The sequence below is a fragment of the Erpetoichthys calabaricus genome, chromosome 4 (genome assembly GCF_900747795.2).
Source record: "Erpetoichthys calabaricus chromosome 4, fErpCal1.3, whole genome shotgun sequence".
NCBI classification, from domain to species: domain Eukaryota; kingdom Metazoa; phylum Chordata; class Cladistia; order Polypteriformes; family Polypteridae; genus Erpetoichthys; species Erpetoichthys calabaricus.
This window is the reverse complement of record NC_041397.2, coordinates 243,243,635-243,255,921: the sequence shown is the minus strand read 5'-3', so window position 1 is coordinate 243,255,921 and position 12,287 is coordinate 243,243,635. Positions and strand designations below refer to the sequence as shown.

The following is a 12,287-nucleotide window of genomic DNA, read 5'->3' as shown; positions in this document are numbered from 1 at the left end:
GGTAAATACAGGTAAAGCTAGGCTATCTTTTAGTACTGAATTTAGTATTTTAGTATTTTTTTCGTCAGAAAGAAAGTGCAATCAAAAAACAGAAAACGGCGTTTGCAGAAAATTTTAAGATTTGGAATGAATTTAGTCATACCACAGCATCACGGCTTAACAAAACGAAATGTTTTTTAGCAAGTCTGCCTAACGAACAACTTGTTAATTCAAAGAGATACAGCTACAAGTTAGAGTCAGCACAGAATCCAGAATTCCACAAACCTTTCAGTTGAAGCACGTTCTCGATAGTAAATGCAACTCATCATCCCAACTAAGAGCTGCGGCACCAGCATCTTCATTGACAGTCACACATGAGCAGTCGGAACTCGATAAAATCCTACAAAGCCTTCTTCATATGGTCGAGTCTAAAGCAGAAAAGCAGGAACGATTGGACCTACTACTAACGCAGGGACCCACTTGCAGATTTACAGACACGATCTGGTTGATGTGCTCATGCACAATCAAGCCAAATGTCACAAGGCTGTTGCTGAAATGGCTAAAATGTTAGCCCAACAAAAAGATAAACAAAAGGAAGCTCCTGCATTGCGTGGTCAAGTACCACACAGACAGGTCCCTTTTATATGTAGGTGATCTGTTGGCTTATGCAGATTTCATTAGGGCCTTTGATCACGCTGTAGACGATGTGTTATAGAACCCTCAAGATAAATTTGACTACCTAATCCAAAATACCAGAGGTCCTGCCCAGGATATGGTTAAGGGCTGTTGTGTATGATTGCCCTAAAGTCAAGGCTATGCAAAGGCCAGAAAGCAAATTGAAAGTTACTATGGCAACCAAATATTCATAGCTGATGCATACATGGATAAAGCATTAAAGTGGCCTCATATACAGGTGCTGGTCATAAAATTAGAATATCATGACCAAGCTGATTTATTTCAGTAATTCCATTCAAAAAGTGAAACTTGTAGATTAGATTCATTCATTACACACAGACTGATGTATTTCAAATGTTTATTTCTTTTAATGTTGATGATTATAACTGTCAACTAATGAAAGTCCCAAATTCAGTATCTCGGAAAATTAGAGTATCAATTAAGACCAATGCAAAAAAGGATTTTTAGAAATGTTGGCCAACTGAAAGGTATGAATATGAAAAGTATGAGCATGTACAGCACTCAATATTTAGTTGGGGCTCCTTTGGCCTGGATTACTGCAGCAATGCGGTGTGGCATGGAGTCGATCAGTCTGTGGCACTGCTCAGGTGTTATGAGAGCCCATGTTGCTCTGATAGTGGCCTTCAGCTCTTCTGAATTGTTGGGTCTGGCGTATTGCATCTTCCTCTTCACAATACCCTATAGATTCTCTATGGGGTTAAGGTCAGGCGAGTTTGCTGGCCAATCAAGAACAGGGATACCATGGTCCTTAAACCAGGTACTGGTAGCGTTGGCACTGTGTGCAGGTGCCAGGTCCTGTTGGAAAATGAAATCTGCATCTCCATAAAGTTCGTCAGCAGCAGGAAGCATGAAGTGCTCTAAAACTTCCTGGTAGATGGCTGCGTTGACCTTGGACCTCAGAAAACACAATGGACCAACACCAGCAGATGACATGGCACCCCAAACCATCACTGACTGGAAACTTTACACTGGACCTCACGCAACGTGTATTCTGTGCCTCTCCTCTCTTTCTCCAGACTCTGAGACCTTGATTTCCAAAGGAAATGCAAAATTTACTTTCATCAGAGAACATAACTTTGGACCACTCAGCAGCAGTCCAGTCCTTTTTGTCTTTAGCCCAGGCGAGACGCTTCTGACGCTGTCTCTTGTTCAAGAGTGGCTTGACACAAGGAATGCAACAGCTGAAACCCATGTCTTGCATACGTCTGTGTGTGGTGGTTCTTGAAGCACTGACTCCAGCTGCAGTCCACTCTTTGTGAATCTCCCCCACATTTTTGAATGGGTTTTGTTTCACAATCCTCTCCAGGGTGCGGTTATCCCTATTGCTTGTACACTTTTTTCTACAACATCTTGTCCTTCCCTTCGCCTCTCTATTAATGTGCTTGGACACAGAGCTCTGTGAACAGCCAGCCTCTTTAGCAATGACCTTTTGTGTCTTGCCCTCCTTGTGCAAGGTGTCAATGGTCGTCTTTTGGACAACTGTCAAGTCAGCAGTCTTCCCCATGATTATGTAGCCTACAGAACTAGACTGAGAGACCATTTAAAGGCTTTTGCAGTTGTTTTGAGTTAATTAGCTGATTAGAGTGTGGCACCAGGTGTCTTCAATATTGAACCTTTTCACAATATTCTAATTTTCCGAGATACTGAATTTGGGACTTATTATTACTCATTAGTTGTCAGTTATAATCATCAACATTAAAAGAAATAAACATTTGAAATACATCAGTCTGTGTGTAATGAATGAATCTAATATACAAGTTTCACTTTTTGAATGGAATTACTGAAATAAATCAACTTTGTCATGATATTCTAATTTTATGACCAGCACCTGTAAAGCAGAATGAATGATAGGGAGGCCCTGAGAAACTATCAACCTTTCTTGATAGCTGTATGGACTCCTTGGCCAATGCAAAGAGCCGCGATGCATTCAACAGCAAACCGAATATCTGTACCATACTCTCAAAGCTCCCATATTCTTTGCAAGATAAGTGGTAAAACTCAGCTTATGAACTAGAAGAAAGAGAAGACTGGGAGGCAGATATTGACAATCTAACTACTTTTCAACATTGACAGGCTAAGATGTTGATGCATCCCGTTTATGGAAATGTTCCATAAGGTAGCACTGGGAAAAAGGAAAAGACCAACAAGGGTAAGTCTCTCCTGAATTGTGGCCAAAAAAATGGGAGTACTGGGAGTACTTTAGCTACAACCATCACCGAGGCTGCTGAAAAGGGGATTAGGGAAACTTCGGTCAAAAAGACTGCAACTGCTGTCTGTGCATTTAAAAAACCTTGTGTATTCTGCAGTGGCCAGCATACCCTTGCTGAATGTAGTAATATCAAAACTTCCACATAAAGACGGAATTGACTGTCTAAAATCTAAAAGGTTTATACTTTCATTGTCTCAAACAGGGGCACCTTGGTAAGAACTCTAAAGAAAGAATGAAGTGGCAGATACAGTGCATCCGGAAAGTATTCACAGCGCATCACTTTTTCCACATTTTGTTATGTTACAGCCTTATTCCAAAATGGATTAAATTCATTTTTTCCTCAGAATTCTACACACAACACCCCATAATGACAACATGAAAAAAGTTTACTTGAAGTTTTTGCAAATTTATTAAAAATAAAAAAACTGAGAAATCACATGTACATAAGTATTCACAGCCTTTGCTCAATACTTTGTCGATGCACCTATGGCAGCAATTACAACGTCAAGTCTTTTTGAATATGATGCCACAAGCTTGGCACACCTATCCTTGGCCAGTTTCACCCCATTCCTCTTTGCAGCACCTCTCAAGCTCCATCAGGTTGGATGGGAAGCGTTGGTGCACAGCCATTTTAAGATCTCTCCAGAGATGTTCAATCAGATTCAAGTCTGGGCTCTGGCTGGGCCACTCAAGGACATTCACAGAGTTGTCCTGAAGTGGCAGTGTGCTTAGGGTCGTTGTCCTGCTGAAAGATGAACCGTCTCCCCAGTCTGAGGTCAAGAGCGCTCTGGAGCAGGTTTTCATCCAGGATGTCTCTGTACATTGCTGCAGTCATCTTTCCCTTTATCCTGACTAGTCTCTCAGTTCCTGCCACTGAAAAACATCCCCACAGCATGATGCTGCCACCACCATGCTTCACTGTAGGGATGGTATTGACCTGGTGATGAGCGGTGCCTGCTTTCTTCCAAACGTGACGCCTGGCATTCACACCAAAGAGTTCAATCTTTGTCTCATCAGACCAGAGAATTTTCTTTCTCATGGTCTGAGAGTCCTTCAGGTGCCTTTTGGCAAACTTCAGGTGGGCTGCCATGTACCTTTTACTAAGGAGTGGCTTCCGTCTGGCCACTCTACCATACAGGCCTGATTGGTGGATTGCTGCAGAGATGGTTATCCTTCTGGAAGGTTCTCCTCTCTCCACAGAGGACCTCTGGAGCTCTGACAGAGTGACCATCGGGTTCTTGGTCACCTCCCTGACTAAGGCCCTTCTCCTCCAATCGCTCAGTTTAGATGGCCAGCCGGTATCCGTCAATAAGGGCGCGCACATAAAGGCGACCTTCAAAAGGGAGACCTCAATTGGGCGCGGCGAATAAAAGCGCACATAAATAAAAGCGATCTTCAAAAGGGCGACCTCAATTGAGCGCCGAATAAAGGCGCGCGTAAATAAAGGCGAGCTTCAAAAGGATGACCTCAATTGAGCGCCGAATAACTGCGCGCATAAATAAAGGAGTGCTTCAAAAGGGTGACGTCAATTGGGCGCAGCGAATAAAGGCAAACGCAACAAAATTATTACAGAAAATTTATTAGATAAAGGCAATGATTGAACGTATAAAAAGGTGAAAGCAAGAATATTAAAACATCCAATTAATTAATGCATGAACTTCTAACGAACTACTTCTAACGAACTATTTCTAAAGCTCTCTATATTTCGTTGTTTTCAAAATTACAGAAAATTAGATTAAGGCAATGACTGAATGTATAAAAAGGTGAAAGCAAGTTACACTTGAAGCTGTAGATTATGTGTAATGCCACGTAGATATTCGAGATGCGGTCTATTAGCATAATCAAGGACAATTAATTTAATTCGCTCCGAAGGTCATCCTTTTGAAGCGCTCCTTTATTTGTGCGCGCATTTATTCGGCGCTCAATTGAGGTCGTCCTTTTGAAGATCGCCTTTATTGGGCACTCAATTGAGGTCGCTCTTTTGAAGATCACTTTTATTTATGTGCGCTTTTATTCTCCGTGCCCAATTGAGGTTGCCCTTTTGAAGGTAGCCTTTTTGTGGGCGCCCTTATTGAATAGAACCGGCCAGCCAGCTCTGGGAAGAGTCCTGGGGCCTCTGTATAACACCATGCGTAGAACTCACACTATAACATGGCGTAAGCACAAAAGCGGGAATGTGTGTACGCACAGAAAAATCCAGATGCAGGAATCTCTGCGCACGCAAACTTTCACGTTCTTCCACTACATAAATCCTGATCAGCGTGAAAAGTAACGCACATGCACGCGCCTTCTGTCCCGCCCCAACTCCTCCCAGAATTACGCCTCTTTGAATATGCAAATCGATATAAATAGCCTTCTGTGAAAAGACAATGGGAAAAGCACGGGGGAAAATATAAGAATTTCAGCGAATACCAAATGGAGGCAAAGGAAAAACGTACTATTTGTTGGTTTAAACAGTGGTATAATCAACAAAAGGAAGTTGATCTAGTGACATAGTGTCGGAGAAACTCGAAAGCTCAAGTTCACAAAGTCGCACAGTGCCCGAAATAAAAAAGAAGTCACATATCAAAGTCGGCGTGAAAAGGCGACTCGTAGCCCACCGTCTGAGTGTCATATGAAAGCTTATTAGGGTACAGAGAAAAAAAATAGGCACACAGTGGGGAAAAAAGCACGAAATGTCAACTTTAATCTCGAAATTTCCACTTTAATCACGTAGTTTATTTTGTCATTAAAGTAGAACATCATAAACTTCATCTTAAAATAGTTTATTTTACTAGTTTCTCAAGTAGCACATTAAATGCTTTGTTCTGTATTTGATCTTCTATGTGCTCTGTGGGTGTGAATCACTACGTGCTTCCGTTCTTTCTCTTTCTCCGACAGTACACAGAATCCATTACATTTGTGATATTACAGCTCTCTGAATAATTAAAATACAGAGATGTATACGTGATATCTTTTTCATGATGATAGGAATGAAAGCATGTTATTAAACATGGGAACATGGTGGCGCAGTGATTGTTCATATCTCACGCAAGAGGCTTGCTGCGCCATGTGCGACCTTCGATGAAATAATTTATTACAGAAGTACTGTCTCTTTCAAACGTACTAACCTCCAATTCCTGTCCTTAGTTTTCTTTCTCCAAATACCCAATCGCCACACAATCAGCTCTGAAATAGACGTTAAGCCATCTGTAAGCTTAGAACGCCGATTCTTCAAAACTTTTAAGGAACATTGAAATATCTTCGTAGTACATGTTTAATTATTCTATCCGTCTATCCTTCCAGCGTCGCGTCAGCACCAGCAATAATACAGTGTAAGGCAGGAGCTATCCGTGAACTAGCTAGCACCGTGTCCTCACATGTTTAATTATTAACAATACAGGTTATTTAAATAAAGTTAAAGTTTTATCTGTATACTATAAGCAACATATTTTGTTGCATTTCATCTTAAAAATGATATAGTCATCATACGCGCTTTATAAAGTGGCGCAGGTTGTGCAATATTATAACTGTAGTGCAAATTTACAGTGGGGTACCGGTAATTGTACTTATAAGTACAAACAGTTCTACAAGGAGCACTTGATGGACTGATTGACTGCGTTTATAGTTCTTGGGATGAAACTGTTTCTGAAACGTGAGGTCCATACAGCAATGGCTTTGACGCGTTTTGCCGTGGTTGAGGTAGTGTGTGCATGAAACTGCATACCGATAATTCTCTTTCCGATTAGCTGCTGCTGTGATTCCCCACTCAGATACAGTGATATAAATACTCCGAGTGGTGCAGTGAGAGTAATATGGAAAAAGATGATCCGCTGTGGGAATCCTTAACGGGAGCAGCTGAAAGAAGAAGAAGATGCAGTGAGCATAACAACGCTAAAGCAGTTATGGTATTTGTAATACTATGGCTATTCCCTGGACCATTATATTGCTACAGGTTAATTACAATCAGATGCATTACACTAATAAACAATATGCAGTTAATTTCAGTGTGTTTATAAAGCCGCGTCAGGAATGTGGGTCTAAGAAAGAAAGGGTGACCACACAGGCACAGTAGCACTGCTTTGACGCTGGGTGCCGCCAGTCTGCAAAACCGAGTGGAGAAATTGCGTACGCCAGGGTATGAGGTACCGTGGAAATGTGCGTGGCTTTACGCCAAGTTTAGGTTTTATACATCGTGATTTGAGCGTGGAAACGTTTGTACGCAACATTTCTGTGCGTACGCACTGTTTATACATGATGCCCCTGGTGGTATTCGAACTTCTTCCACTTACGGATGATGGAGGCCACTGTGCTCATTGGGACCTTCAAAGCAGCCGAAATTTTTCTGTAACCTTCCCCAGATTTGTGCCTCGAGACAATCCTGTCTTGGAGGTCTACAGACAATTCTGTTGACTTCATGCTTGGTTTGTGCTCTGACATGAACTGTCAACTGTGGGACCTTATATAGACAGGTGTGTGCCTTTCCAAATCAACTGAATTTACCACAGGTAGACTCCAATTAAGCTGCAGAAACATCTCAAGGATGATCAGGGGAAACAGGATGCACCTGAGCTCAATTTTGAGCTTCATGACAAAGACTGTGAATACTTATGTACATGTGCTTTCTCAATTTTTTTATTTTTAATAAATTTGCAAAAATCTCAAGTAAACTTTTTTCACGTTGTCATTATGGGGTGTTGTGTGTAGAATTCTGAGGAAAAAAATGAATTTAATCAATTTTGGAATAAGGCTATAACATAACAAAATGTGGAAAAAGTGATGCGCTGTGAATACTTTCCGGATGCACTGTTTGTTCTTTGCAGCATCCAGGTATCTTACACATCAAAAAAAAAAAAGGATGGAGCAACATCCACTAAAACTACTTCCATCCAGTGAGGCAACAACAACTGATGGGGAAATCGTGAAGGGGACTTGCACCCTTACTGGGACCAGAAAAGAATATGCACTTCACATGGTCCTTGTTGAGGTAAAATCTAAGAAGAGCGAAAGGTATGTAGAATCATGCACCCTTATAGACTCCAGTAGTACAGCAACAATTTATACTGAAACCCTACAGAGACGGTTAAATCTTCATGGATGAAGAACTCAAGTGTTCCTGAAAACTGTAAATAATCAAAATGACGATTCAAAAGTGCCAACTAAGTGTTCTATCTTAGCAGATTTGCAAGTCTGTGGTTTCAATGATAATGAATATATTGATTTGCCAAATGTCTATACATAGGTTTCTATTCCAGTAGGAAGAGAACATATTCCACGACAAGAAGACATTGAGAAGTGGACATATCTTGAGGAGGTACGCCTACCATTCATAGATTCTGAAGTTGATCTTTTAATAGGTATCAACATCCCAAGGGCCTTCGAGCCATGGCAAACCATACCTAGCAAACCAGGTGGACCTCATGCTGTGAAGACTGCACTCGGATGGATGATCGGTGGGCCATAGAAGACTTCATAAATCACAGAGGTAAGCTGCCTAAACATTCAATCAATCGTGTGTCAATAGTAGAAAGATATGTTGCTTCAGCAGTATAACACAGACTTTCCTGGGCGCAGCTGTGAAGAGAAGGAAGAAATCGTGTCGCAGGAGGACATCAAGTTCATGCGCATAGCCTCAGAATCTGCAAGACTGGTAGGTGGCCACTATTGCTTACATTTGCCTTTGAAATCTATTCAAGCACTTAGGAGGAACATATATGTCATGTTCAAGTTCTCCTTTACACACACTAATGTACAGTATCTGAGCTTTAAATTACAGAACTGAGATACCAGGTATGTGGTAGTTGAACAGAAAGCCTTGGCAATTGAATGGACCATTAACCAGCTGAGGTACTACCTTCTCAGCTGAGATTTCATTCTTGTCAAGGACCATGAACCTTTACAGTGGATGACCTTGCACAAGCAGCTGAATCCCTGGATTACGAGGTAGTTTTTGGACCTACAGCCATATAAGTTCAAGGGCCAACATCGATGAGGATCCATCCACCCCAATGCCAATATTCACTCTCAGATATGTTACCTGTCACTTCTGGTCACCAGACCCAATGGGTCTAGCCTGACGGGGTGATTGGGGGGTCGTGTCACATACAAGCACTTAAAAGACAAGAGTATTTCCACGCCAAGTCAAGAGTTGGTGCTGTTGCCTAAAGCTTTTCCTCCTTTCTCACTGGCAGGCCTAATGTCTGGCGACGGGAAGACATCTGATATTACTTCCTGGGTCCGGCCCCTTGACCATGATCCTTCCACCTTGACTTCAGTCTGCACTTGGACTTGCGTCTGGAAAGGTGTTTCATTAATTGATTTAAATTCTTTTTTTTTTTTATATTTTTAAACAATATTGTGGTTGATAGTAATGGAATTAAGAATACCTAGATCGTGCACATGTACAAGCTGCTGAATAAGGAGAACAAACAGGATTGTCCTTTATCTTTAAAAACATGTGCTTGCCTACAATTTGCATGCTATCAGCAATATGCAAAGGATGCTCTTGTATAAAAGCTTTGTCCATACCAAAAATTGTTAGCATATCCATGATATGCATAATAAGCTCCTTAGACATTGTTGTTAAATAAGTTTCTTATATACTTGCTGGAGTCCTGACAGCCTTTGTATACTATTGAAGTAAACTGGGGAATGACAAAAAAATCTTTCCCCTAACAGTGGCATATTTTATTTTTCGCAGTTTTAGACAAACAGCAGTTTATCTTACACATTTACATGGTAAAAGATAAAAGATATTTTGAAATTATTAAAAACTTCAGTTTGGAATTAGTCAAAGAAATCTGTATTTCCAGTTTGCCAACAGTAATTTTGAATTTGATTATTACTTTTTGGACCTACAATGCAACAATAAATTGAGGTAGCTTCAAAACAGTTTAACATTACATTTAAAAATAGGGAGTTAGGTCAACCTAAACTGCTGGCAGAAGCTGCACATAGCAACATTAAGCAACTAACAACTAAAAAAATACTGTTTAACAAAGTAATAATTTATATCACTACCACACCCAGATATAACTGAATTAAGTGTATAGTATGTGCATCTATGAACTAATACACCCCAGCCATGTTAGAAAGTAGGTATGGTTCACAGTTAGTTTAATTTTATTTTTTATAATTACTATTTGCAGTGGTGTGCAAAACAATTCAATCCCTTTGAAGGTCATAATTTCTTGCATGACAAAAGATTTGTACATGTATTTATCCATATTGAATTTTTAATGTGAACTTTTATGTTGTAACAATACATTTCAAAGTTGTCATAAACTATTTTCTGCAGATATTTAACTGAAGAAGAAAAACACAGAAGTTAGTGTTTTGCATATGTATTTAAACCTCTGTGGTTGGATAGCATACAACTATCCATCCATCCATTATCCAACCCGCTGTATCCTAACTACAGGGTCTGCTAGGGCCAATCCCAGCTAACACAGGGCGCAAGGCAGGAAACAAACCCCGGGCAGGGTGCGCGCGCACGCACACACACACACACCAAGCACACACTAGGAACAATTTAGAATCGCCAATGCACCTAGCCTACATGTCTTTGGACTGTGGGAGCAAACCCACGCAGACACGGGGAGAACATACAAACTCCACGCAGGGAGGACCCGGGAAGTGAACTGGGTCTCCTAACTGCGAGGCAGCAGCACTACCCACTGCACCACCCTAGCATACAACTAGATTATTAAAAATTATTATTAAACATCATTCAGACTTAAATTGTTATAAATCAAAACTCGGCATTTGCATTAGAGTCAAATTCTAGTCTTGCGAAAATGACTGCCAGACAAAAACGTACAATATTTTAATAAATAGTGGTTTTCATCCAACCATTCATTCATGATCCACCAGAGCCTAACCAAACATCATCTAGTGTAAGGCAGAAATCAAAAAACAGACTCAATTATAGTTTTCTCAAAATAATAAAAATAAAATGCTACATCACTATCAAAAGCACTCAGCCACATTCAAAATGCTATGTACAGTAATAACAGAGAGCAAGGATTAGAAAATGATTTGGTTTACTCTATGATTATGGGGGCTAAACTGATACCATTTAATAATCCAAAGTTCATGTTAATTAACATGCTTTGCACACACTGGTGAGTACTTGTGTGTGTGTTTTTTGTTTTTTTACAGAAAGTGTTTTTTCCTGCTCTGCCATCTTTAAACAAGGTACATTTCACATATCATTGCAAACAAAAACTGTTGTTTTACATAATATTCTGTTATAATTTTTGTTAACTCTATGGTGGATTTAATTTATCCTAAACTCCAGTTTTTGGGGATATTCTTTGACTGAATGGCTTGAGCTCACATTAGCATTGTTTCGCGGTGTTTTTCAAATTAAAATTACTTCAAAGTATATAATCATCAAACCGTGCATGGATATCATTTATGATGGGTGAACATAAGACAAACTAACTGGGTCACTTTAAGGGCAGTTTTTATAGGACTGACCTATGGGCGTTTCATGTTAGGTTTTAAAACTAGATTACTGAGATGAGGACCATTGAGCTATTCCTCATTTTTAAACTTTCAGTGCTGAAATATAGAGCTGTGCACACTCAAACAGGCACATGTTTCAGGGAGAACATTGATCAACAGTAGCCCATTGGCAATTGTATGTGGTTTTAAACTGAGTTAATGTTTCATGTTTCAGTAAAGTTTTAGTTTTGTTTATTATTTTTTTTAACAAAATACTTCTTTTGGTTCAGTTTTCATTAGGGTACAGAGTTCATATTTAACAAGTTCCCAATTCAGATCCAGATGAACCAAAGATTAGGGAAGGTGGCATCACTTTTACATTATTCTATTAATAATGAAATTAATATATCTTCCATATAAAAACAGTCAGAATCACTTGTAAAATTATCATTTTGTAGCCTACCTTTTTTGTCCTTTTGTTCTCTGTGTCGGAAGAAGTGAATAATGTCTTTAGGATTGGCCACCCGATCCACAAACTTCTGACTGAAGCGTAAAGCATTAAAGGGTTCGTATCCACCACTGTAATCCACCTTAGTCAAAAAGACGTGTGTTTACATGTACTGCATGCCATGAGACAATATTAAATAAGAAGTGAATAATAGTAAAACAAAAACAAAACACAACCATGTCAACTAATACATTTTTAACTGTGCATTTAATATGTTAGCCTATTAAACCTCCTATAAATTACTTCCTGTAAATACATTTTTTATACATACAGTATATATACATTTTAGATGGAAATCTTGTCTTCTTTAAAATACCTCAAAATGCATTCCAGAATATTTCAAAATCTAAAAGGGTATTTTATGAAATCTTGAAATGCAAGAAAGTTATCTTAAAGTATTCAGATATACTTTTCAGATACCTTCGAATTCACAAACATCTGCGACAAAGTTTCTAACATGCATTTTTA

The 12,287-nt window shown here is 39.6% G+C and overlaps 1 protein-coding gene across 1 annotated transcript in view; it reads right to left on the bottom strand.

Moving 5' to 3' along the window:
• mre11a (MRE11 homolog A, double strand break repair nuclease) overlaps nt 1-12,287 on the bottom strand; it is a 144,281-nt gene that overhangs the window by 64,378 nt on the left and 67,616 nt on the right. The window contains exon 11 of the mRNA XM_028800506.2: nt 11,775-11,901. Within this exon, the coding sequence (XP_028656339.1) occupies nt 11,775-11,901 (127 nt within the window). The remainder of the gene's footprint in view (nt 1-11,774; nt 11,902-12,287) is intronic.